The 27,604-nt window shown below is 37.1% G+C and overlaps 3 protein-coding genes across 10 annotated transcripts in view; 2 read left to right on the forward strand and 1 right to left on the reverse strand.

Annotated features, from left to right (window-relative positions):
- TIAM2 (TIAM Rac1 associated GEF 2) overlaps positions 1-1,193 on the forward strand; it is a 140,239-nt gene extending 139,046 nt beyond the window's left edge. For all 4 annotated transcript variants that reach the window (XM_051613430.1, XM_051613427.1, XM_051613428.1 and 1 more), the window contains one exon: positions 1-1,193. In XM_051613430.1, the coding sequence (XP_051469390.1) occupies positions 1-644 (644 nt within the window). In that variant the 3' untranslated portion in view covers positions 645-1,193.
- TFB1M (transcription factor B1, mitochondrial) lies at positions 1,014-27,604 on the reverse strand. 5 transcript variants are annotated; one of them, XM_051613432.1, is made up of 8 exons: positions 27,553-27,604; positions 26,263-26,418; positions 25,319-25,470; positions 21,583-21,691; positions 19,844-19,995; positions 15,348-15,467; positions 4,827-4,954; positions 1,014-2,144 (listed from the first exon to the last, which is right to left on the reverse strand). In XM_051613432.1, the coding sequence occupies exons 2-8, from the start codon at positions 26,393-26,395 to the stop codon at positions 1,883-1,885; spliced, it is 1,056 nt and encodes a 351-aa protein (XP_051469392.1). In that variant the 5' UTR covers positions 26,396-26,418; positions 27,553-27,604; the 3' UTR covers positions 1,014-1,882. The 5 variants fall into 5 exon arrangements, with proteins under 5 accessions (XP_051469392.1, XP_051469391.1, XP_051469393.1 ...); XM_051613431.1 differs by lacking the exon at positions 27,553-27,604 and adding an exon at positions 26,972-27,459; XM_051613433.1 differs by lacking the exon at positions 27,553-27,604 and adding an exon at positions 26,961-27,459.
- Positions 10,947-12,268, forward strand: CLDN20 (claudin 20). Its single transcript, XM_051613436.1, has one exon. The coding sequence runs from the start codon at positions 10,971-10,973 to the stop codon at positions 11,628-11,630; it is 660 nt and encodes a 219-aa protein (XP_051469396.1). The 5' UTR covers positions 10,947-10,970; the 3' UTR covers positions 11,631-12,268.

Genomic DNA, 27,604 nt, shown 5'->3' on the forward strand with positions numbered 1-27,604 from the left:
CTTCCACCAGGTCCTTGAAGGTACTGAAGAATTCACCCAGCAGCGAGTGGAACGGTGACCCAGGGAAAGGCACCTTCCAGGACTCTGATGAGTGCAGCCTGAGCAGCAGTACTCAGAGCAGCAGCTGCCACACTGCGGAGAGCATTCAGGAGCCCAAAAATTCATCTCCAAATAAACACGTAGACAGCTGTGCATCTGACTTCTCTAGTGTTCTTGTCAAAGAATCTGATATTCTCAGTGATGATGACGATGATGATGACTACCAGAGCCTAAAGAAGGGCAGCCCTACGAAAGACATTGAAATACAGTTCCAACGGCTGAAGATTTCCGAGGAACCGAGTACTGACTCTGAACGGGACCAGGCTGCTGAAAATGAGGAAGGAGATAGCTTTGAGACAGGAGAGCATCCAAAGCTGGTGCGTGGCCACTTCTGCCCAGTGAAGAGAAAAGTAAACAGCACAAAACGTAACAGAGGAACATTAATGGCAATGCAAGAACGTCACCAGTCCCTTGACAGTCACTCTGATGCTGCAAACCTGGACCTGAACTCTATTTTAGAGAGAGAATTTAGTGTCCAGAGTTTAACATCTGTAGTTAACGAAGACTGTTTTTATGAAGCTGTGGAGAGGCATGGGAAATCCTAGACTGCTAAGCACTGTATTTAAAATACTCATTTGAAGTCCACATAAAATTCAGCCAACCTACTTTGCTTTAAAACTATTAAATTCAAGGAAGCTGCAGGAAAACTACTCTGATTTTGTGCACTAATTCATTTTTTTCCATAAAAACAGCTGTAAAGGATTCTTAAGTTATTTTAATTTATTGTGGATCAAAAATAGATTAAGTCGGCCAAGGTCTGTACATTAGTTCATTCCTTTCAAGCAGTTAGTAAGATGATGTAGTGTTCTTGGGGAGGGGAACGGAAGGATGGCCTCATTAGTATTTTCAGTACAGTGAAAGGTTCTAGTGAGTGGCAGAGGGGATTAGAATGGGAAGTAGCATTGCAAGACAAATTTTTCCATACCTTGGGCATTTTATTTCTTTGGTTTTCATTTTTGCTTTATTTAAAGCAGAATTAAGTTATTTTAATGTGGTTCAGTGCACAATAGTGCAGAAATTTCATTTTTGTAAGTTTCAAGATGCTGTTTATACTTTATACATGTGTAAATACAGAAACAAAGCTTGGCCTGTAATCTTTTATTTGACTGTATTTTTTATTTCTCTACTACCCTGTACAGTAAAAGACAAATAAGTATTGTACTTAGCCATGTTTTCTACTTTTTATCATGCTGCTTTTCTTGCTGAAGCTGTACATCCCCAATTCTTTGCTTTTGCATAAATGAGAAGAATATTAGTAGGCCTTGAGGCAAACTGCACACTTTATCCTCCTTTAGCCCTGTCACTTCAGTATATTTATACAAGAGTTTTGACTTCTGTTTTCTAAATTACTCTGCATGGTTGTTCCAGGATGAAAAGAGCACAAAAAAACCAATCACCATCTTACATGCTAAAGTATGAAAAATATTTTTTTCTTACTTTTCAATAATGCACTTTCTTTCATACAAAACTCAACTGTATTAGAAGTATGCTAACTTAATGACACGTCTCATAACATACCACGTTCTTAGTATGTGTTCTAGCCATTCCCCTGAAGTAAAAAGAACTTGTAGGCCCCTTGTAACTGGGCTGTTCTTTCACTTTTGTCTACAGCTGAATGGAATTAATAAATAAAATGGGAAAGCCCTCTCTCTCCACCACTTTCTCCAAAGTATTTCTTCCATACCTGCACAGATGTAGGACTATATAAACCTCTTTTTACTTAATCAACACCTCTCAATCAGGGAGTTAAAGAAATCTCTTTTAAAAATCAGTCCACTGCTGATTACAGCTGATTTTCTTCTTCAGTGTGTTCAGGCTGATTGGTACTTTTAGGTGAACTCCTCTTCTTCTTTTTTTGCCGTAGTTCTTCTCTGTAATTGTACACAAAAAGACCTGGGTCGTCATCACACATTTTCCTGTATGTATTGCACAGGTTTCTAAACTGTGACATGGAGAGCTGAAAAGGACGCAGAGTTGGATCAACATTTGCTGTCATCATCAGCTGCTCTGTTCTTTTCAAACGTCCACTTTCAGGAAACAAGGTCCTAAAAGGTGTGGGGAAAAAGACAAAAATGCAGACAATTCAGTTCCACTTAAGAGTAACAGGGTCCCCTTGGGAATTTACTTAGTATAGGTTTACTATTCGTATGTCATTATTTTAGCCCAGGCCCTCTTAATATATAGCTCATTATCTAAGCAAATAGCAACATGTACAAGCCTTTTCTCTGCTGATGCAAATTATAACAACATAGGAAAGTATATACATACATTGTACATTAAACACATGCATATATGTGTATGTTTGCTAACATTAAAAAGAGCTTTGGGTACGGATACAGTCACAGAGCCTTCTCAGAATGAGCCTCATATTTACAGAGCAACAACAACTGTGCAAAACAGATCAGATTCCAACCATATGAGTTTCTTTCAGGCTAAGTGCTTCATTCCAATGGGAAAGATCTTGTTATCACGTCATTAATACTGTAATTTGAATGTCAGAAAAAAGAAGAAGGAAAGGTGTATTTATTATAATTCACTCTCTAATACTTAGAAGTTGGAGAAATGTGCCAGGAATCCCAGATTTTGTTTTTAGCTCTGTCACTGTGCACAGATAATTGTTTCAGTTAATTTACTTTGTGGTTAGATCTCTACAGTTCCCCAAATTTTAATGCATAGTATTAGTTCAAGTGATCTTGGAAGGCATACTACAAAACTGAAACTATTGACAGTACTAGCTGACTAGCTCTTATTAGCAGTATTCTACAGTCTATAACAGGCTAGGAAGGCACATGGTTGATATGCATCTAAATTTTCAAATTATCTGCCTCTGTCATACATACACAAGACCTACAAAATCTTCATTTAATAACAGAAACACCCATGCCCAAGACTCCAGCTGTGTTTGGCAGGGTGGCTAGACAAGCTAATCAAAAGGCTTCATGTAAGTGATAGTTGGCTCTTGGTGGGCAGACAGAATACGAAGTTAAGAAAGGATTTAAAGTAACAAGAGGAGGATGGAACTTCTGGGAACAACCTGGTCTAAAGTACATTTTACTCAAGGCATCAGTCAAAAATGTCCCCAGTAGTTTAGTGACTAGGTCATCAAGTTTTAAATGGATTAATCTTTATTTTGCTATCCCTCATTAAGTTATTCTCTCCTTTGATTTGGTACTTAAAAGATGTATCTGGAGCCAAAAATGTTTAATCACATTTTATATACAGACTATGCATAAGAACTATCTTATGCATGTCCATGAACAGCAATGCAAACTACAATATTTTTTCCTTCATGGACTTAACAGTTTAATCTTCCAGACCCATGTCTGTCTCAGATCCCAGAATTTACACACAAATGTAAACAAATTCTATTATCTTGTTTTTATACAGTATATGTGATAGACAGATACCTTATAACAAACTTAACAGCATTATTATAGACCAAACTTGTTTTTTTCAGGTCAGCTAAAGAATCAAGAGGATTGTGTTTCCTGGCTGCACCCTAAAGGCTAAAGTATGATAAGCTGCTAGGGCATATGCCATGTCCAAAAGTTCAGATTCCCTCTCCTTGCCTCAAAAGAATGCAGCCCAGTTATTAGCAATTTGAGATTACACCATAGCTGTTTGTGTTTTTTTAAACTTCGGCAAAAATATTCCATGTAACACAGACATGCTGATTGCATGGACCCTCTGTTTACATTATCAACTGAAACTGTTCTTTCACAAAAAAACCCCAACCAACTCTTTGAATCAAACGCAATCCTATCTAGAACTCAGATACCTCATTTTCTAGCCATGTCCAAATGCATTCTCGAACCTTAACACAGGCAAATCGATACTCTTTCTAGGACAAATGCCTGTATCCCAGACAGCAACAGCATTCAGTGCCTCAAGCAAAAAAAAACCCACAACAAAACTAGAGGTAAAATTCTACGTTCATCTTTAAAATAGTGACATAGAAGGCTTGTAGTTCAGTGAGGTGGCATGCACCGTAATTCTACCCAGCATCAAGGCCAAAACCATGCCCACAGAATTTAGCTGTCCCAAGCTGTACAGGGTGCCTCTAGTCCTAACAGCAGCTCTGTCACACATTCTACAATGCTGAATGTTGGGTTTTCCCCATACCAAGTCACACATGAGGCAATGCTGGAGTTCTAACAGGATCCTTGGTGGAACAACTGCAGGTTTCTTGCATCAGTTAGAGAACTAATAATTCCCTCAGTAAGAGATGGGGATTTTTAAAGAGTCAGTAGGAACTTGGTAAAAGGGCAAGACCAGAAGCAAGAATTTGACCTTTTGACATTAAGCCAAATAAGTAAAACTTCCCACAGATGATGTTGTCTCTCCTCCATGTTACCATCTTTGGTTCTGAATTTTGAGACTATTTTTTTTTAATTCAACCAACAAATGCTGTAATATTTTTGAGGAGGTTTGTTTGTTTGTTTGTGACAGACAAACTATTAGAAAGATCACCAGCTTATCCTAGTAATTTTAACAACTTCAACTGCAGTAACAAAAATGCACAGTAATTATATAATTATAGGAGAAAGAGATTAATCTCATATTTTTGTCTCTGGAAATAATTCTGAAATGGAAAGATCTTACTAACTATGACATTTAAAATGGGAGGAATAAAATCAAATGTATAGCTACTAGTGGTTCTCAACTGATTCAGTAGCTGATGCATTTACACTAACACTATCTGAGAATTTTTCATTAAAGGTCCTTACTCGATTCCACGGAAGCAGTATTTTCTTCTAAACTGGAAAACACTTCGAACCACTTTTTCTACTAGTTCAAATGGCTGCTCTATTTTCGGTTGCACCAATGGAGTGAAATGCACCACAGCCACATCCACCTATGCAGAAAGGAAAGAAAAATTTTAGTAGATGTATTCCTCTGAGACACACTATTTCTAAGTTAACCAGCTAGACATCAGGAAACAGGCACAACACAGGAAGACATTATTGTGACAGGTAACATAGCTGTGCAGTGACTAATGTCACAGTATTGGAATATAAAGACTTGGGTTATCTTTCAAGGCCCTAGGGAATTTTAGTCTTAGTTATCTACATATTTCCAATTAGTTCACATGCCATTAGTACTTTTTTCCCCATGGCCCTTCATTCATCTATAACAACAACTATGTAATCTGTGAAGTAATTAGCACTTATTTCTTCAGATCCACAAGACAATTCTGACATGATACACAAATTAGACAATATTCAATATACAGGCTGAAGGGCAGTTGGAGAAAATTGGTATTATAATTAGAAATCAAACCCATTCCCTGTATGTTTTCTGTTGCTCTAGGGCATTTCTAAAATGGTAGCCAAGGAATTACTTTTCTGCATACTAAGATTTTAAAATTATAGTCTGTTTAAAGGAATTGTAGGTAGAAATAAGCTTGAATTCAGTTCAAGTGACCATACAAACCAGAGTTACACTGTGTATCACAAGTCATACAAAATTACATTTAAATGATTCTACAATTCTTTTCTGTCAAGCTTATTTTATTCTTTTGTAGTTCTAATCAGTTTGGTTCATAGAATGATCACTTTCCCAGTGTCTGAAAATATAATGAAGTAACATCATTCCTTCAATGCACACATATATACATATAAAACACATAACATATATCCTGCAATTCTAGAGATACTGTATAATATAGAAATGCCCTGGATTCAGACTTCTGTAGTACAACATACAGGCTGCTCTAAAAATCCAATTCTGGAGAGCACTGAATAAAGCAGTTCATCTTCCAAACTAAATCTTAACACTAGGAACATTCTATGGAGGAACACATGGAGCATTTGTGCAATTTTTACAAATACTGGTACTGAACGACTACAAAACATTTAAGTGCCAGACTTTAAAAAATATTCAGCCTCTTATTAACAAAATCTGCCAATATGATGAACAATCATCCACCTTTTAAAAGGTCTGAAAATCAATACTGGCAGTCATCAAAGAGATTCTATGTGACGCTAAATTGAAGATGTTCTACTTCTGACTGAAATAAAAGATACACTCAGACCAAAGAGTAGCTTCTGTTCTTGGCACACTGCAAGTGTATCAATTGTTTGAGAAAACTCATAGCAAAAGAGTACTTAAAAATGAGAGGAGTTTTTCTACTGCACTAACCAAAACTGGTTGGTTGTGGCTTTTGAAAAAAGCAGTTAAATCATAGTAACCACTGATGTGGACATACTCTTCCGGCACAAATGTGTTAACCATCCATGTAGTACTTTAAGTGGAACAGCTTAGCTAGCTAGTACACCTACTCAGTACAACTGCTTCAACAGTAGAGGTACTGTATTGCTTTCATCAGAAATTATGACATTTAAATAAAAGTTCTTCATGTAGACGGAACTTATGAAGCTGAATGAAAAGACTGGCTAGAGAAAGGAAATAATGATTAATGGTGCTGATGAAAAAAAAACAAACAGCAATTTTCTAGTATTAGTACTGCTGATCTCAAGTATATGTTACAGATGATAGTATTTTTTCCTCTACTTTTCCCACTCTTCTGAAAGCAAAAGTCTAAGACAGAAAAAATACTTTAATTACTAAAATGTACAGACACAATAACTTTTTAAAAAATTATGTGACAAAGGAAAACTGACATGGAATCTGCAGTGAAATGTGCATAGATATATTTTCCAAAGCAGTTTCTGAATTGTGTTGAGAGCTTCTAATTTTGCCACAGGTTGCTGCTACCTCCTGTCAAGAAGACCACAGGAATGCAGCAAAAACTTGTGTTCACACTGAGTGTCAGAAAAGTTTATCTTTTTGAACAGGGCAAATACATACTTCACATGACTAACCAGCTCTTTAATACAGAAATACTAGGGGATTATTTATACATCTGTTTTTCTCAAGAAATAAAACAAGGTATTTCACCCACAAAATTAGGGATAAGAAAACCACCAGAGACTTTTTGGGATCTCATAGTCACCTCAGGTTTGCAGAATTGCTTGTAGCAGAGATAGAGGGCTCTTTGGGAGTTGAAAATGTATCTTTAAGAAAAAAAGACTAGACTCTAAAGGCAGTGTACAGTTTAAGAGAAAAACAGCTCAATTTGCAATCTCAAGGCCAGTGGGCAGTAATTTCTGCTTCTGAAACAAAACACAACACTTCTCAGCATTTGTTCCATTGTAGATGCTGTTTTCTTTGGAGCCCAGGAAGGCTGCTGGGTTACTATAGCAACAGATGCAGGGGAAAGTGTTTCACTTGTAATTGGCCACTCCTTTCAAATTATACATGCTATTTGTCCTGAACCTTTTTCATATGCATATAGTAGAGAGTAGAATTATGAAAGCCAGCATAGTACACAAGAGTACTTAAAATACACAAGTTAATTTGTGGATAATTTTATTAACAACACGTTTGTTTTTTTACTCCCACTAAGTATGGTAGAAATATTTACAAAATAATACTCAATAATTAAATAATAATAAATGTGGAAATTATCCAACTGATACATTCTAAATTGTCAAGAGGACAGCAATTATTCACCCCTTGCTGTTCTAGTGTATCTGTACAATGAAAGCTTACGTTCCGATAGGGTAGGAGAAACACAAGACAGAACAGAATTTAATTCAGAGGAGTCTGCTTGATGAAATCAACATTACATCAGAATAAGCTGAAATGAGACAACTTTTACTAATTATTGACAATGAAGTTCTCATGATGGGCAATGCATGTATCTTGCACCAGGGCTGTATGAAAAGCAAACCCACAGACCCCTTTTCAAGCTGTAATATACTCATAGAGAACAGTAACCTAAGCAGAACATACAACTTCGTTGAAACAGACTGCTTGAGAACCTACTCACATAGTTCTAAGCCAGCACTTTGACCAACCAAGTATTCAGTGCCAGCATTTCATCTGTCTACTACAGACAAATGTTAGGTGTAACACCAGATTTGTGTATCTCGTAGCAATCTTGTTCCAGTGCAAGGTTTTCATTTTGGTTCACTTCCAGCAGAAAATAACTGTGCCACTGCACTAAGAGCAATAATCTAATCCCTGTGTAAGAACCACTTTGTAATAACTCCATTCACACTAGGCTCACAAACGGGATCACAGGAAACCAGAAGTCAGGTACAGAACCTATGGATGTATCACAGCTACAATTAGCAAGACTTTTCTCCTAACTTCTTGATTTCACACACCAACTTGTCAGAGCTACTTCTTCCATGTGCTGCAGTTGCCATTTTTATTAATTCTCTTATAAAGACTCACACAAAGTTAATGAGTTTTAAGGTGACCTACTGAAGGTTAAGACTATCAAGAAGAGCTAAGCAAAATCTGTAGTTGAACAGAAATGTCCTGCTCTTCCTATTATAAATTAGACTGCATAGTTCTCTCCTAGGAAATTTAAACTCTTAATAAGATTATCTGCAATGAAAAAAATCCCACCACAAACAACAAAATCCTTTGGCTCTCAGTTCAACTTAAATGAAACCTACACTCTTCCCTTACCCCTTCCCTGCCCCTTCCCAAATCCGTAAGTCTACAAGAGTTTCTGCATTCTCCAGACTTTACTCCTTTTAAATCACTGTTCACAGTTTTCATCACAGAACCTGGATATCATTATGTATTTAGGACTAAGGGCCTTCATGTGTTTTTCTCCATAATCTCTTTGCTTTCCCTTACTCAGTGTTTGTCAAACAAAACTCATTAAACAAAGTACTCCTTTATTCTCGGGTAGATGGAACTAACAGAGGGAACAAACAGCAGTAATGCACTTGCTGTAGAGAACAGAAAAAAAAACAACATTCCAAGAAATTTGTCAGTACATGCCAATGCAGTTTTATATGAGAAAGGATAGCTTCATTCAAGAGAAACTGCATTTCTCCAGGACATCTACAGCAAAGAAAATATCTCAGACCTCATAACCAGCAGTAAGTGCAACATGAACAAGAATGAAACATAACTGTATTTTTTATTACACTTGCAGTGCTCATACTTGAATTTATCAAGCTTTTAATTTGGTTCATCTCTTTAAATGTAATGTATGATTATTGCTTGCATTTTTGTTTACATGTTTATATATGCTGAAATTTTAAAAAGGAAGCAAAGAAAAAAAGCTGATTCAAGATCCTAATTAGCTGTTCCAGAATATGCTTTTGAATAAGGTTTGAGCTATCCAGACATGTTCGCTCCTTCTATAAAGGGAAGTTAAACCGTCTTTCCCATGGGCCCCATACAGCAAATTATATGTATTTGCCAAAGCAGCTCTTCACAACCTGAACAAACTGAAGGGATTTGGAAATAGGCAGGTCTTTGATATAAGATTTTAAAAATCAGTAGCTGTTAATATACTCACCGTAACTATAAGCATTCTTAGTATATGTATGCTAGGTAGTTAGCACCTCCTTGAACAATTACCAGAACTAATACATAAATTAAAGGATTACTTGGTATGTAAACCACTAGAGACTGGTACAATACATATCGATCAAAACCTTATTGTCCTACATGAATTCATTCCCAATGAATTGAAATAAGAGCACAATGCTACAGATACTTTCTTACACTTATTTCAACTTTATCCTCTACTACTATGGCTTTTCAAAACAAGTTATACTGCTGAAGAACAATTTTAATATTTTTGTTCATAGTTAGAAAGAATGTCTTAGAAAGCAGAATGCAGTCTGAGGACCACTCTTCACCACTCTGATAAAAAGACAAAACCTGGCAATTATACAGCCACACTCAAAAGGCAGGACACCATTTCTGATCCTCATCGAGAGGTTTTAAAACTTTCTTCATCTGCTATTCCAACAGTCCAGCTGACGTAACAGCAACAATTCTGTCTTCCCAGGTGCACTGTTATGAAATACTGCCTAAAATGTTCTCATCTGTCAAATGAAATTTGACTCTCTATACAAGACTAGCAGGGAGGTTTTTAAATTAATTTTTTAAACTGCCAATTTGTGGCAAATTTGCAAATTATTTCAGACAGGTAAGTGACTGATTAAACTAAATGCACTTACACAACTGAGTTGTTCCATATCAGTGTTAAAAGCAGTATTTTATTTTATAGACAAAAGCCAACCACACTCTTGTGTGTTGCTCAATACTTCTGCTCTAAGTCAAGGACTGAGAATCCCTGACTGAAAATATAATACTGATTTAGGAAAGCCATGTGATTTAATTGTGAAAATACTGCAAAAAAAAAATATGAAATTATTCTCCTCCAAAAACATGACATTTCATAACAGTTACTAAACAAAAGAATAGACAATAGTTAAATAACTGAATTAGAGGGCTACCATTAACCATATTTTAAACAAAAGATATTATCAGTATTGACAGTTATAAAGTAGTCAACAGGAGCTGACTGCAGCTATCAACACACCTAAAGAAGGTACTTGAAGAGTTAAATATATTTTCTACTGCAGTGTTTTTCCTCACTGACTTCTAATCTGCAAGTTTCTAGTGTTCAATTTACAACATATATTTGTCTCCTAAGCCTGCAAGCTGTACACTCCTACCAAAAACAACTCCAGTAAAATAGGTTTTGCTTGAAGGCTTGTAATCACATATGAAAGGGCAGCAGCTTCTTCCTACATGCAATTCTGAAACACTGTCCATTTGCCATTATTAATGTTCAAGTACCCTGTGTACAGCTGCTCAGCTGCTCTCATCTGCTGCAGGGTCATGTTCAGATACTCATTCAGATAGCTCTAATTTTAAATGCAAGCTTTTTTGTTTGCCAGTTTCTTTTTCTTTCCCTCTTGCACTTCTCCTCCCCCTGCTTCCTCCCTATTACAGAGGGCTACAGCCTTGGCTACGAAGCTACCAACCAGTGACATTCATTTACAAGAGAAATCGGCAGACAAAGGTGACAGGAGATAATCATCATGGCATCAGCAAGTCTGCAGTTCTTTGCTTTTATTCTGGCTTTGTTCGGTGTTTTTGGAGATATCACAGCCACCTTGCTACCAAACTGGAAGGTAAATGCAGATGTTGGTCCAAATATCATAACAGCTATAACACAGATGCAAGGACTTTGGATGGACTGCACATGGTACAGCACTGGGATGTTTAGCTGTACCCTGAAATACTCCGTTCTGTCACTCCCCATCTATATCCAGGCTGCACGGACCACCATGGTACTGTCTTGTATCCTATCAGCCTTTGGGATCTGCATCACTACAGTTGGAATGAAATGCACAAAGTTGGGAGGGGACTCTGACAGTAAAAGTCATGCTTGTTTTGCTGGAGGAGTCTGCTTCATTCTTGCAGGAATCTTTGGATTAGTACCAACATCCTGGTACACAAGAGAAATTATTTCAAGTTTTCTGGACGAGAACATTCCAGAGAGCAGTAAACATGAACCAGGAGGAGCAGTTTATGCAGGATTCATTTCAGCTGGGTTTCTGCTTATTGCTGGTGTGATCTTCTGCACCTCCTGTTTCAAAAAGCAGCCAGGAGCATGGATTTGCCCTCCAAAGCAGCACCATTTCCCAGCCACAGAGCAAGAGAGCTACGCAGGTTACAACCTGAAGGACTATGTGTAAATATAGTTATTTCTATCCATTGAGGCGGTTTTGTTTGGTTTTGTGCTAAGTGTAATTTGATTATTTCAAAGAATGTATAACATAGCACTTAAATTTTCTTACACCTGTGTTGCAATTATATTTAAGCAAAGTATTTAAATTTATAGTGGCATCCACCAGAAGAATTGAGTAGGAAAATATGCTTATGTCTGGTACAAGAGTACTTTTTTGTTGATTTTCAAATAATTGCTTCTCACTTTCCAAGGAACATTTATTGAAGAAAAAGGAACTTCTTTACAACATAACTGGCAGTACAAGTAAGGTCCTGATGGCTTGTTACAGCAAAGAAAACTATTTTCTACTTAGCAAATCAGGCTATCAAAAACATAAAATGTTTCATAACATATTTATAATTTTTATCTTTAATTATGATATAAGATTAAAAACCCCACCATGTCTGTCCAAGCTGTCCAATTCAATGGTTTTTAAGAGATGCATCTGCCTTTCATTTCATTTCCCATTTGCCTTGGCAACTAGATTCCTTTAAGCCCTCCCCTCTGCCCCCCCAAAACCAACCAACAAAAATCCCACAATGAAAGCCCACAGCCCCAAACCTTAGCTGTATTGTATATTCTGCATAACAGGCTGAAGAATCAGCAGTACCGTTCAGATCTTGCAAAAAAAATGGCTCTCAAATCCCCCAACTGCCACCTGCTGTGGGTTTCATTTGTTATTGTTAAAGAAACGTCTCCTGGGCATTCACAATTGCTACTAATCTATCAACACACACTGTACAACAACAGAAATGTAACCATGACTATGAAATCATCAACAAATTGTAACACATGGGATACAAAATAAATATCTATGTTCCAGAAAAATCCAGAACTGTTCTGGATTATACTTGCTTTTAACAGGTCAAATAATTAGCTACTGTTTACCATCTTCTCCACTCCTGCCCTTTTAAAATAACTTTTTAAGTACTTTTAATTATTTCAGCAGGGTTTGTAACGGGACCTCTCCAATGAATTCTATTACTGTGAAATGTAATATACAATAGTGATAAAAAGATAGCTTCTTAATTTAAATTAATTTTCTTAATCCTTTTTGGATTTAAAATCTTAGATTCTTTAACCTTTTCTTTCAACACACAGATTTTGTTTTGTATCGGTCATTGACAGAGTATGTTCTTCCTAAATGCTTCCCTAAACACGAATCAAACTGATGTTAATTTGCTAGCATAGGTACAGGAATGAAAAGGCAGTATGATACAGGTCTTTAAATTTAAGAATATGATAATGCTGGATGAGTCTTACAACAAAACCAACTGCTATTTATTTTACACATTTATATAATTTTCCACATTATTAGGCCAAAATTCACTAGAACTGTGTGGGAGGGGCCTTAACACTGCATGTACAGCTTATTGGGAAAAGCAGGATCTTCTGTAACAGCATTTGAGGGACTAAAATGTTTTATGCATCTATTACATAAAGAGTATTTATTCTCATATACATAGAATGGAATTGCATATTTTTTGTATTACTACTGCTATGTATTTTGAGTTTCCTACATATTCATCAAGGAACTTGTTTTGTAATGCTAGTATCAGCAGCTATTCAGTACTGCAGAGACTTAACTATAACCAAAAAGTAACATATCCTTTGCTCGAGACACAATGCTGTGCAGCACCATTCCATTCCATAAACCAAAGGTCTTTTATGTCTCAAAACTCATAGGTATTGTTGAAATAACGTTCATTCATTCAGCAAATGAGGCAAACAACTCACTCCCAGAAATATGCATCTCCACCTCTAGTAAGGGGTTTGACACGACACTAAGCTGTGATCATTGCTAGGTACCTGAATTTAAACATTTGTAAAATAAGAACCAAAGGCATTTTTACAGGAGGGCATATGAAAAAGGCAGTAATTGCATTCATCAGTTACATAAGCATCAAATTTTTCTTCCTAGAACTTTGTACAGAAGTACATTAACTTCTTTGTATACCTATGAAATAAAAATCAAGTACCGAGCCACTTCATCCACAATATGTTTCAAGAACTTTCCAAGGAAACAAAGATTCTATCAGAAACAGTAATATCTAAAGCCACAAGCCACTCTAGAGCTAAAAAATCATGGGCAAAACAGATCAACCTACAACAAGAGTGTGAAGAAAACAAAATATAATGAAACCAGGTGCCAGGTCTGTCTGAAAAATTTGTACTTTCTTCTTTTGCAATATAAGCAATATTTTGTTTAACTCAAATAAATATATTCAATAAAAACAGGCTTGCCGTTAGTGGTACTGCCTTTTTTATTCAACAGAGAACTGTCTGTAGGATCTGCTTACACTAAGATGTTTGTCACAGCTCTATGAGTTACCTCTCAGCCAACTATGGCCTTTTCAGTACAGGAAAATGGGAATATCAGTTATAGCTTTCCAATTCTGAGACACAGTCTGCACATGACTTTTGTTTACACTAGCTCTACCATGTCCTCAAATTGTTTCCGCCATTGAGAAACCATCACCACAGAATTGGAATTTCGCCTTTCTGAACACTATTTGACATATTTGTAAGTGAGGTGACATCCTGAAATTATTTTTCATTTAGCTAGGATGCAGGAAATAAAACCCCACAACCCAAAACCACAAAGCAACTAATTAAGATGGCTTCAGCATGGTCATTTTTCTTCACAACAGACTGCTGTCATGACTAATAATTTAACATGTTTGAACAGCTCCTTGCTTAAAAAATACTAATAGTTTTAAACCATCATCAGAATATGCCCAGATAGAGGCCTGAAAATTCACTGTGATAAAGGAGTATGACCTTCCTGAAGTTCTCAAGAGATAAGGCTGAAGAGTGAAAAGCCCAAGAGAAAGACTGTGATAATGGCGACGGGAGATGAATTGAAGTGTTGACCCAACCAGTTTAAGAGGCGCTTCACTTCTGAAACAGAACAGGAGATTTCCATATGCATTCAGGAATAAAAAAAAGACCCCACTTAATGCCAGGCACACATTTTTACAAAAAAAACTAAGTTAAATTCTTGTCTAAAATGCACTTTTAACGTATTCATTCTTGATTTCTGTAATCATCATGGCTATTAATAAGAGAGCGGCAGTAGATAAGAGGACAGCAAAGAGACTTCTCTACTCACTCAAGAGCAGATATGAGTGAGACAAGATCGTTACATTTTTTAACAGGCAGTAGGATGTAGGTGATAAAGTGCTATAGCAAAAAGGAGGGAGTTAAACATGCTAAAGATGAGTAGGGTGAAGTGAAAAGATTATAGAAATGGTAAAATTACAGATCTTTGAGAAAGATGATAAATGAAAAGTTTTACTTATCAGGGTCTTTCAAAAGACTCATCAAATATTCTAAGCACAATTCCCAAACCATTTGTAAGTGCAAACTGTAGAACAGCAGGCTTTCCAAAGATGGTATAATCCTAGCAGACTATCCTGTCATTAGAACCCAATCTCTCTTTCCAGAAACACCCAAAGATGTACACTGATTTTGCAGATAGGCTTGAAGGTCAGAGGCAAATTTTGAGGAACCAAAAAGAAAAGCATCCTCTTGAAGCAAGTATGCTTTGATTACAGGAATATCACATCACCCCAAGTTGTACTATGGAGACATCGAGCACCTAATTTCCTTACTGAAAATCAGATATTTATTGACTGACAAATTAACAACAAAAAAACCACCAAAGAAATACAACAGAACTTACCTCTGGCTTTGGAACAAAGGCTTGACCTGGAATTATGAAACAGTTTTCAACAGTGCAGAGATACTGAGACATGATGGACAGTCTGCTACGCTGCTTCCCTCCTGGATTAGCTGTAAGCCTCTATTGAAGAATCAAAACATATAAATCAGTGAAACTGAATTGATCAAGTGGCCAGGTACATTAAGGCTTTATTTTCAGTATAATCAAAGGGAAATATAAATTAAAAAAACCACAATTAATTGTTAAGCACTCATATCAAAGTTTATCTCCAGTTTATCTATATTTTTTTTCTCCAATACAGTAGCATTTCACTAAGACATCATACCAGTTTACCACTTCAGTCTTGCACTCAAATGCACATGAAAAAGAGCTCCTTAAACTTCTGCAGACCTTAAAGAATGTCAAAATCATTGTATATGGGCAAAAGAGAAAACTAAAACTATTCTGATTGCAGGTTTCAAAACAAATATTTGTGACCATGATTATTCTCTGAAAAACACCCAAACAAAACTAAAACAGGCTGTGAAATATAACAATGCAATCAGATATGCACTTCCTTAACCTCTCCAGTGGAAATGAAACAGAACTAATGACAATGCTTGTAGTCTTTCTAGTGCCAATTCAAACAAGCCAGTCTCTGCTTCCCACAAAAACAATCTAACAAGTTTCATGCAGTCAAGCTCCTGCTTCTCAGCTACAGAAGGGATAACGTAACAACATCCACCTCTGGGCATTAACATCTTAAACCACTTCAACCACATCAGGAGAAACATACTTGTGTATGGCACTGCTCAAGGAACAGAAACACACTGAGAAAATACTCATAGAAAAGGACCGTAACACAGCTTGGGTTTGGAAGGGCCCTCTAAAGGTCATCTAGTTCAAACTCCCCTGCTGTGGGCAGGTACACCTTTCTTAGAGCAGGATACTCAGGGCCCCGTCCAACCTGACCTTGAATGTTTGCAGGGATGGGGCATCTACCACCTCCCTGGGCAACCCGTCCCAGGGTTTCACCACCCTCATTGTAAAGAAATCTCTTCCTTATAGTTAGTCTTAATCTACTGCCTCTTAGTTGAAAACCATTACCCCTTGTTCTATCACAGCAGCCCCTGATAAAATGTTCATCCCCATACTTCTGTAACCTGACCTGCTTTCAAAATATGGCAAGCATCTGAAACTGCACGAAAGAAATCATGCTGGAATTCAGCTTACTAGGCAACATATTTGCATGCACTATAAAAATTTTAGCAAGGCACAAAGCAAAACAAAGATTCTGAAGTCAAACCTGGACTTCACACCTATTCAAATGCTGCTCACTATCAACCACTCTCAATTATTACCTCAGGAACAACTATTGGTTTGTTCTTCAGTAAGCTATACCATGTCAGTGTGCTTTTCATAAATGTGTATTAAACCTCCATTATTAATGAATCTCCAAAATCTGTGACAGGAATTAACCTGCATAAAGAGTTAGACTGGCAAAGCTGACCACACAAATACATATTAAACACATTCTAGTAGACAAGCCCATTTCTGCAAAACAACTTTTTTTTAATAACATAAATATTTATATTTAAGCTGTATCAGTTATGAAAATACAATGGTAACTTTTATTTTGTTTGCTGCTCAAAAATATGAATTATTTTCCACTTTATTAGCACTTTTTGCCTAGTGTTCTAATTAGACAGCAGTGTCAGATACAAAATTACTAAGTATTCTGCTCTTCTAACTTGTCTGTCTTCTTGATATGTAAGAATTTAGCACCTCTCCTACCAGCCTGCAATTCCTGTTGAAAAAGCAGTTCAGGCAATCTACTCACTCTGCACAGTTTTACTTAAAACTAGAGATTGATAAAGATTCTTCTATTTAAACCAAAATATGACTCATTTTAATGGAAATGGGACAGGAAGTACCCAGCCCAGGTGGCAGGTTTGTGGTGAAGCACTGAGAAATCTGGAGCAAGGGGAAAATTCTTATCCACAAATTAAATAACAATGGTATAAATTTTACTACAGAGAGACAAAATTATCTGCTCAAAAGTGTCACTCCTACTGCTGTGGGTATCTGGCCTTATCCTCCTTAATAGGCCTCAGAATTCAGTACACCACATAACTCCTGGTTCTTGACAACAGTTTCAATCAATGTAATTTAATCATACTGGAACAGAGTGGTGTGTAGTAATAGCTTATATTATAGACATAACTCATATCATTTGTAGCTGTGCTACAAGGAAACAGAAAAGCTGGAAACTACCACCAGCAAGAAAGGCAAAGGTATATTCTACCTGTTATACTAGCAAAACTAAACATGATCACAAACAATACAGCATGTTGGTTTATTTTCTTACTGCTAAAATCAAGTTATCCTGATTGATTATAAAGCATGTTTCCATTCCATGATAGCATCTTACCCTTCTGCTGAGCTTACAGCATATATGCTGAGACTTTCTGGGGTATTTAGCTCTCTCTTAGCTGAGAAACATTCAGTGAGGACATAAACTACTTGAATATATGACATTTTTCTTTCAAGAATATAAATCCACAGATACATTAAAGAGCAGTAGCAACTTATTTATTATCTGCATTACACCATTCTCTATTTCCTAGTACTGAATAGGCCTGTATGTGCTAAATTACAATGGTTAACAGCAAGCCAGAAAAAATAACAGATTTTTATTATTATCCTTTCTCCTAACCATAATACAATATACTTTCTCTCAAACAATTTTTAATTATGTCAAATCAATTATGGAAATGCAAACGAGAAACTATGAAAAATGTTGTCCTCAGTGGAAGATCTGTGTTTAATAAGACCTAGAAAGAATAAAAAGATCCCAGAATGTAAACTTAACAACAGTTAACACTGACTCGTTCATGACCTTAAGCAACATACTCAATTTCACAGTGTTTCTAACTTCTAAGCATTCTAAGAGTGCATGGTATTTTGCATCTCATTGGGCTGTGCTGAGTGCAGCAGCACTGTAATCTGCATGTCACCAATGGTGTATGCAGCTGGTTACAGCTATATAAAGGACAGAGCATATTTATGCTCTCACGCAGTGCTAGGCCAAATTTTTCACTGCTGTCACAAAACTTTGCATCTTACACATCATCACTTTGCATTTTACATCACAGTCCTTTACCCATATTTTGCAACAAGGTCTAATCTCAAATGACATGAAGAAAAGGGATTTGGAATTTTTAATGCCTGAAACCACATGAGCTCAGAACTGAATTAAGAAATCTAATTTATGTAATACCAAATGTTTTTCCCTGGTGTCCTTTACAGCCACCTACTGGAAATGCTGCAGTACTTGTCTTGAATCTTGATTGCAGGGCTAGAGTAATGAAAGCTCAATATGGTTTTCTATGACCCCCAAAAATGACAGCAGACAAGTCACATGCGTAAATCATGATGACAAAATTACTTACCAAAAAAATTTTTCCTATTAGAAAGCTTACTTTGGAAGATTAAAAAGAAAACAACACACACATCTAGATTGCACACATAAAACCAGGTATTTATGAACACTGAAGTTAATTAGATGGAAATTCAGTTTTCAGAATGAAGTGCAATTCCTTTTTTTTTTTTTTGAAGCAAGTGAGATACTGGTAAGAAGCCATATGGTTCTCATAAATACAAAGCAAAAAGTCTTCCAGCCACTGTATTGTGATGTTTCATGCAATGGCAACAGAAGTAAACAGTTAAGTCCGAAAAAATTGTGGAGTAAGTCAACCTAGTATCATCTGATCTACAATTAACACTGCTACATAGCAGATCAGTTTGGACTTCGTTGCGAATCTAACTATAGAGACAAAATAAAATCTCAGTTTGCTCTTGGACCTGCTGTGACAGAACTCGATGCCTTTTTTACAAACACGAGACTGGCAGCAATATATTAATAATTCCAATATCAAGTTGAATTCAAAAAAGCCAGAGCCAGTTTCCATGGTCTTAACAAACACGCCGTTTTCCATGTTTAATCACAACTGAAAATAATGTTAACCTTCCATTTTTCCTTATTTCAAGAAGATGTCCTTTTTAAAAAAAATATTTTTTATTAAGAGGGCAAAGAAAATAACTATTAGTGTATTTCTTCAGATGACTGAAAGGTGAGGAAGAACAGACTGATGAAATGGTGCATGAATGAATGTGAGAGAAGACATACTGAAAAACAGAAGAGTGCTGTGGAATCTGTTCATGTTGAAGACACAAGACTTCATAAAAGAACAGATTAAGCACCTCAAGAAAATACATCCCTTCATAATAAATAAATAAATACAAATTTTGCCATGAAACTATCAGAGCAGATTATTAACTCAACATTAAAATTCATAATTTATAGCCACACAAACTAAAAATTGAACCAACTCTTTCCTCTCTTCTTAAAGCTAACTAAGATTGTTTCTGTAGTTTTAAGCAAAAGGTTTAAGTAAAAGTAAAAAAAGTTTTCAACTTAGCATCTGTAAAATTTTGTGAAAGCACTAACATCTTACCTCTGCAACTTCCTTCTGAAAAGTCAATGTCATCTGTGTCCTGCCATAAATAAAAGGTCCGTCCTTTTTGGAAACATTATCAAGCCATTTGATGATTAGTGGAGTTGAAACACTGAAGGGCAGATTCCCAATTATATGTATATCTGGTGGCTCTGTTAACATTTTATGGAAGAAGAACAACTGTCAGAAAGTTGTGGATAAGATTTTGCCATGAAAGAAAATGTAAGAAAGAAAGACAGGAACATAATCGACCTAGACTCAAATTATGAAAACAGTTCTTATCATGCCATGCCAAAATTATGCCTTTCCATTTATATTTGTCTTACACTGACAAAACTGTGTTACTATTCTCAGTAATTAGCTGGAAAAAAGTGGTTAAGTATGGTTCTCATTTACATTTGAATAAATCAGTATTTCTAGCGGATTTTTCAGCTGATCTCAAGCTGAACTCAAAATAGCAAAACTGCAACAACAGCAAAGCTGCATCAGTGCTTCCATTATTTGAAACTATAACTATTAGGTATGGAATAAATAGCCAGACTCATCCTTCTGTCAAACACCTTACTCCCAGAGGCACTTTACCGAGTCTTCATAATGCCCAAAACTATCATCTAGCTCAAACTGGACAGAGCTCTCCTGCATAGAATCCTTTGAAATCAAAAGGTCTTAGAGCAGGAGTGCAATAGAAGCGGACAAAAAAAAGCAAGTGTGTTGTTTCCTAGATACTACATACTGACTAACATGAATAAGAGATGATAATAACAAATTGAAGCTGATTTTCTGGCACACATATTATGCATTTCTTAGGCTCTGCTATTTATGGTATATTTGGAACAGGACACATAACAGAGATGGCTAAGTATCCTTCTGAAACCCACCAGCCTTTTAGATTTTCATAAGAACTGCGCTACACCTTCAGACATAAATTTGCTCTTAGCTTTCTTTTGTGAATCACGTACACTTTGCAATGATGCAAAAAGGCATGTAATTTTTTAAGGTGAACATAATGCTGAATTGGTTTTTTATGTCCTAAGTCAGAAAGCAGTTTATTGCTCTTCAGGCACTGCAGTCAGTGATTCTACCTTAAATTAAGGAATTTAGAAAAGGGACCCAGGAGGTCATCTCTGATTTATCTAATAATATGATGTGACTTAAAAGGAAGGTGAAATCAAATCCTACAGGAATCTCAGGTTTGAAAAAGAAAAAAACAAAATCCCACATCTCTGATTAGATTCTACTTTTGCCAAAGACATGCAACTGCAACCAAAACAATAAGAAAAAAAAAATGTTTGTAGGATAAATTTCCTAAAAGTTTCAAAGCAAGTTACATAAATTTCTTCAGTGGAACAACAGGGGTGGCTTCCAGCTTCTTCAGAAAGAGCAAGAAGCTATGAATAAAGTACGCCATTTGTTTGCTTTTATACCTTCCAAAAGTCTTTATTGTACAGCCAAGGCACTCTAAAGTTACTAACTGCAAAGCTGCTCGATGTTCACTATAGTGAACGTTACATTGATTGTGACAATGTGACACACTGTTTTGTCAAAGAAGAGGATGATTCTCTGTTTCCTTATAGGAAGGAAGGAAGGAAGGAAGGAAGACAGCTCTTCTCTCTCTTCTTACCTTCAAAAGGTACCAGAAGAGAGTAACACCTGCACTGAGTGAACTCCACCTGTATCACCACACTTAAGACTAACTCAGAAGCCTTAAAAAATTAAATAAACCAAATCAAAATACTAACCATCCTCCCAGTTCCTTTTTAAGTGCTTTGGAAAAGCCCTCTCCATCTTGTATGTCAGGATATCTCCATGAACAATGCGCACTTTTCCTGGAGCTGCTTCGGATAACATCTGTGCGTAAGCAAGTAACAGAATACACAGTATTAACCAAACTGATTCCCAGTTTCAGCCATAGCTGGAATGGAACTATTGCTATGTATTTATCTTCAGTATACAAAGAAGCACAACAGCAGTTAAAACTGAGCATACTATTACTAAGTCTATACTTCCAAAAAGCAAACACTAACAAAAAAAGATTATTGTGTAATTCTGTAAATGTTACTATTCACAGCTGTAGAATTCTTAATAGGGAATTAAAATATGAGAGGACTGCTAACAGCCTCTTTAAAAACGATAATTAACAAACCCTGGGGCCACTAACAGGACCCTATCTGACTTAAGCAGTAGGTTTTGAAAAGGTCTTAGATCCATTACTGATGGAACTGAGGGTCATGTTGATCATCTGTCTCCCCCACAGCTGTAGGGTTTATTATCCAATTTTAGCCATATATGACACAGGGCTGCAGAACACTCAGTTTTAATTTTAGATAAAAAAGGGGGGAAAGATCCTCTTAATACTCCCTGTAGTAGTTTGAGCTCACACCATTAGAAACCAAGGAGTTCCCAAAATGGAGAATGAGTACCAGCAGCAGCAGATAAAATCTTGAAAATCTGTATCTTTTTGTTGTCAACTTTTCTATTCCACTTCTGCAGTTCATCTAAGTATTTAGTAAAGGCTGAAACGCAAACTCAGAACCAGCTGTAGTGTGATGACCTTTTCTGGTGTCAGCTTACACACTTACAATTAGTTAAGATTTTTAGTGTTGTAGTAAAAAGTTGGACCAGATGATCCTTGAGGGCCCTTCCAACTTGGCATTCTGTGATTCTGATTCTGTGATAACTTTTCTCAGTATGACACTACGCTCAATTCATAAGCAAAGACAAAATTTGCAGATATTTATTGTTCCTAAACCAGAATAATGAAAAATCCTTCAAAGAACAATTTTGCTTTTGCACAGAAATCCAAATCCATAAACAGCTAAGTTGTAGTGGTTTATCCGCTGAAATAAACTGCTCACCATTGTTAGTTCCATCTTCAGTCTAAATCATGTTTATATTTCAGGGATGCAAACAACTTTTACAGCTCTCTTTGCTAAAGTAAAGTGCTGCTTTCTCATCCTGACCACAAAATATTTGCATGATTTTTTTTTAGTAGAAGTGGGGTGATTTTACCATCAAAATAGCTAATTTTTCTGTACAGTACTAATAAAAAAACCCAACACAACCTTAACTAAAAACTAAGTGTTCCTACATGTTTTAAGTGTAATTATTTCCAAAGAGAAAAAATAAATCTAACCTCAACTCAAAACCACTTAACGGATTTTTCAGCATTACACAAGCAGTTATATGGCATACAAATTCACTCATCTGCCAAAATTTGTCAGATCTTTCTTTTAGGCTGTTATAATTGCTGTAACAGGAATGAAAGATAAGGTAAGATCAATAAAGTTAGAAAACGGCATAAGAGGAAACAGCTGCCTACACAATAATGGATGCTTAATGTATGTTATAATGTTTTTTAATAATAGTTTTCAAGTTAAGAGGAGTTAGGGGGTTTTTGAGTATCACACTTAACGTAATTGAGAACAACATTTAATTTCTGAGCAGAACATCACAGTTGTGTATTTCCCATTTGAACTAGAACCAGAAACCCACTGAAACTTTCTCCATTTTAAGGCCAGTATGTGCGGCTAACGCAGTTCCAGAAGCTCTTGTGCACCAAGCACAGAAGCCATACAGATCCTCTCATCCTATACACACAACCAAAAGGGCACAACAAAAACATAAAGGGCATAGTTTAATAAATGAAATGGTGCTCCTGGAACTATTTTACATTCAATTCCTTCTCTGTCTGAGAGAGTCCTTTCTCTCCTCATAAATCTTTCCAGCCTAACAACTATTAGGGCATATGGCATAGGAAGGCTGTGATTCTTTAAGAGTGAGACAGAACTGCTAGACTCTCAGCTTGTGTAAACTGTTACTCTGTACACATATGTTCTTCACTAGATTTCTCTTTTGCAGTAAAGATGATCCCAACTTAAGTTCTGTGACAAAGCCCACAGCCTGAAAAACAGTTAACGAAAAATGCTGTACACCTTACATCAGTGATTTTTTAAGTGTCTAAAGAGACATTTTAAGTAATAGTCCCCAGTTGTTATTTTAAACTGGTATTTTCTGTCATTCAAAGCTCAAACCTTTTAAAAGTAATTTATTTTATTAAAGCTTTTAATCAGAAACCAGAAAAAAAACAGTATTACAATCCACATTATCACAAAAGAAATATTCTTTCTGTTATGGATCATCTTGCATGGAGGTAAAAAAACAACTCCAAATTTAACACCAATGGATACAACGTATCTCTTGTTCTTTCGCATCCACAGTTAGACTTACAGTATCTTTCTATTCAGTAACCTCATTCAGACATATTTATTTCAACTGTGAAGAGGCTGCTAATTAAAAATAATTACTAGCATTAATTCACTTGGCTAGCAAAGATAATTACATACCAAAAGCTCATTATAGACCTGAAAAATATACCTTTTTCCAGAGAAACCTGTTGTAGTGGCTGCGTTTTGGAAGAAAAATTGTCTAAGTACTTAAAAAGTTCTGTTAACTGCAGTAAGTATAATTTAATCTCAAATTCTCTCCAATCCAAAAACAGTTTTTAAAATCTAAAACAAAAATGCAGGTTTGCCACCACTCAAGGAAAGTGAAAACATACGTTTTTCATACTTTGTAAGATGGCATACTGAAAATTAGCAGTGACTAACCCTACAAAGACAGTTACATGCATATTCAGACTTAAGGACATGCGCAGATTCATTTGTATCTTACATTATTATTGCCCTACAAAGAGATGGTATCAGTTCTCAACTACCTATTTATTTTCACTGCTGATTTACTACAGGATAGTGTGATATACATATATCCCTTTGAATTCCTATAACTTTAGGTTGCAAAGGCACAAGAAAACAGCCAATCAAGATTCTGGACTCTTTTTTTTCTTGCTAGATTCATGCAGCCAAATTGCATAAACATGAAAACTTAGTAGCAATACAAGCAGATGCTATTTGAAAAATGCCACAGTGACTGGTGAACCTCTACAAACTGCAAAAGAAATGAACAAATGTTTAAGAGTGCTTTTTTGGGGAATGTAAAATAAATGCTTGTTTTATTCTGCTATATCTGGATGTTAATCCACATAAAACTATATAAAATTGAGATATATGTTCACAATTTTAAACCATAATTATTAGGATTAAAATTAAAAATAAGAACAAAGGATATGACATTCAGCCTTCTAACTGCTATTTCACCTGCATGGATAGACTTTTCAAGCACCTGAAACATCTCAACCTGAAAAAAATAGGTAGGTCTCAACCTTAATCCAGTTGCAGGCTTGGGCCCTGAAGAGACAGCACTTACTCAAAAGAAAAGGCATATGAAAAAGCAGGAGCAATTAATAGTTACACTGTGTATTTTCATCTTCAAGCAAATTATAGCTCTAATTTAAGTCCAAGAAGCAAACCTATTTTCAATGCTGAGATCTCCACAAAACACTTGGAATCTTTAAACTTTCTTATAAAGTTCTTACTCAGTATTGTCATTGTATTATACAGCCTATTCCCCAGATGGTACCTGCAACCCTGGAATAAATCGAGCATCTTTTTCAACTAAAAGGAGCTGTTCAACACCGGCACTGAGAATGGATCTGGTAATTCCTCCTGGCCCAGGGCCCACTTCGCAAACATGAGCATTTTTCAGGTTGCCAGCTTGTTTCACTATCTTGTCTGCAAGACGCAAAAGAACATAGTAAGCCTTTATTCTCCAAAAGATCCAGCTCTCTAAGATAAACTCATTGTTTATTGTTAAAGCACAAGTGTGCTTATCACAGAACAGACAGAGTGACACATCCCAGTTAAATGACCACATGCCTGCTCAACTGCACAGAATCAGGATGTTTCATACAAGGTACGCTCGACTGGTTAAAAAAGATCATTTTCAGCTTAATGTCTTTAATATACATTGTTGCTCATTGCAGAACCAAATAAAAATAGAATATTAGCTGTCATCTGTAAACTGGCAGTACTATTCTCCTGCAAGTAAGCATCTGTATTCCATGTCCTAAAGTTTCACTACTTATCCTTATAAAGGTATTTCATTAAAGTACATGATTCAGAGAAATTCAAGAAAGAAATAAGATACAGTACCTTCTATGATACATAATAATCTGAAAAAACCACGCATTTTTAATCAAACTTATAAACTACAATAGTACTTACTAAAAGTACTACTATGGCTTGTTTTTTGCTTCTAAATCAACAAGCCGTATTTTATAAAGAAACAGTTTCTACCTATTACTCTAGAATTTATAAAGAAACTTATTTTCTAGGAATTAACAAGTAGAATTAATTTCTCTAAGCTAAAGCTACTTTCAAAAGAAGTCTTTAAAGGTTTACCATTGAGCTACCATGACAAATATCATCATGCAAACATCATCTCCTTAGCTAGAATTGGATTCTGAAGAAAACCAGGATAACATATTTTATAGCAGCTAAAAATATTATAATAACAAATATAACCTGTCAATCGCAAATCCAGTAGAAAGTTCTGGGAAAGTTGCTTCTGTGCTTTAAGGCGAAAAAGTTTTATAATCTCTCCAACAGTTGGCAGGGGAGGCAGACGGAAAGCTGCCACCTTTCTTGGAACAGCCATAGGACAAAGCTTGCTCCTTCCTCCTAGAGAGTCAGTGAGAGGATGATTCTAGTATGTGCAATAAATTCTAATATATTTAATATTAAAAACGCGATTAAATTTCAAAACTAAGGCATGTTTTACAAATCATTACAAAAGCGGTAAATGTTGAGCCACCGTTCACTTGTCTGACTGCTGCATGCGGTGTTTATGCTCAGCATGTAATTGTGGGATATAGGAAAGTATCCTTATGTAGCTTTGCCAGAACATCAGGTAAAACAAAACCCTCTCACATTGTTCAATGTCAACCTTTCATTGCGTTAGAAAAGAAAAACATTACGGATAATCTGCTTGAATTCAGAGCATAAAGGTATTTAATTAATGTATCCCTGAAGAAAGATTTTTTCACTAGTCATCAGCTGCTTTTTTAGGCAGATATAAGGACAGAAATCCCGAGTGTAAACAACAGCACAATTTAATGTAAACAAATAAACCTTTTAACTTTCATCTTTACAGGCCAGAACGTTTCGCCTCCCTGTGCTAGCACCCGCCTCACCGCCACCCCCTGGGGGACAAGGCTCCGCACCAAGCACTCACTGCCAGGCAGCAGGGCCCGCCCCACGAGGCTGTGCTCCCCGAGGGCTCCCACGGGACAGGCCGCCCTCCGCGCTTTCCCTGTTCCTGGCCTCACGACAGGGACTGACGGGGACAAACCGGCGGCGGGGCGGGACCTGCGGGGGTGGCGAGGGCGAGCCGCCGCTGGGCGGCTGCTGAGGGCCGCGGGCCGCTCACGGCCCCTGCCACAGGCGACACGGTCACAAGTGGCGGTGGCACCACACGGACCATGAGCCGCTGCTGTCGCTCAGGAGGCCGGGGCGGCCCGGCGACCCCCGGCAGCCGGAGGGCAGCCAGTCCCCCTCAGCGGGCCCGAGACCCAGCGCCCTGCCCCCCGCCCGCCGCGCCTCTCAGGAACGGCGCCGCAGCGCGCAGGCTCGCAGCGCCCGAGGGCGCGGGACGGCGGGCGGCCCGCCGCGCAGAGGCGGAAGCCATCGGCGTGGCGGGGGAAGCGCGGGCAGAGAAGGCCCGGGGAAGGAGAGGGGCGGGGAGTAGCGGCCGAAGCGGGGGCTGCACGGGCCGCCGCTCCCGCAGAGGAGCCCGGCAGCGCCGCGGTTCCTTACGGTGCGGAGCAGCTCTGACCCGGAAAGGGAAGGGCCGCCCCTGGGCCGGCGC

Source organism: Apus apus, chromosome 3 (assembly GCF_020740795.1).
Source record: "Apus apus isolate bApuApu2 chromosome 3, bApuApu2.pri.cur, whole genome shotgun sequence".
NCBI classification, from domain to species: domain Eukaryota; kingdom Metazoa; phylum Chordata; class Aves; order Apodiformes; family Apodidae; genus Apus; species Apus apus.

Excerpts from the sequence above, each read along its gene's own strand:
- CLDN20 (XM_051613436.1), top strand. The coding sequence starts at position 10,971 with ATGGCATCAGCAAGTCTGCAGTTCTTTGCTTTTATTCTGGCTTTGTTC.
- TFB1M (XM_051613432.1), bottom strand. The coding sequence starts at position 26,395 with ATGGCTGTTCCAAGAAAGGTGGCAGCTTTCCGTCTGCCTCCCCTGCCA. Across the intron at positions 4,955-15,347 it reads CCTTTGTTCCAAAGCCAGAG|GTGGATGTGGCTGTGGTGCA; the intron begins GTAAGTTCTGTT and ends CTTTCTGCATAG. Across the intron at positions 2,145-4,826 it reads TACTGCTTCCGTGGAATCGA|GACCTTGTTTCCTGAAAGTG; the intron begins GTAAGGACCTTT and ends CACACCTTTTAG.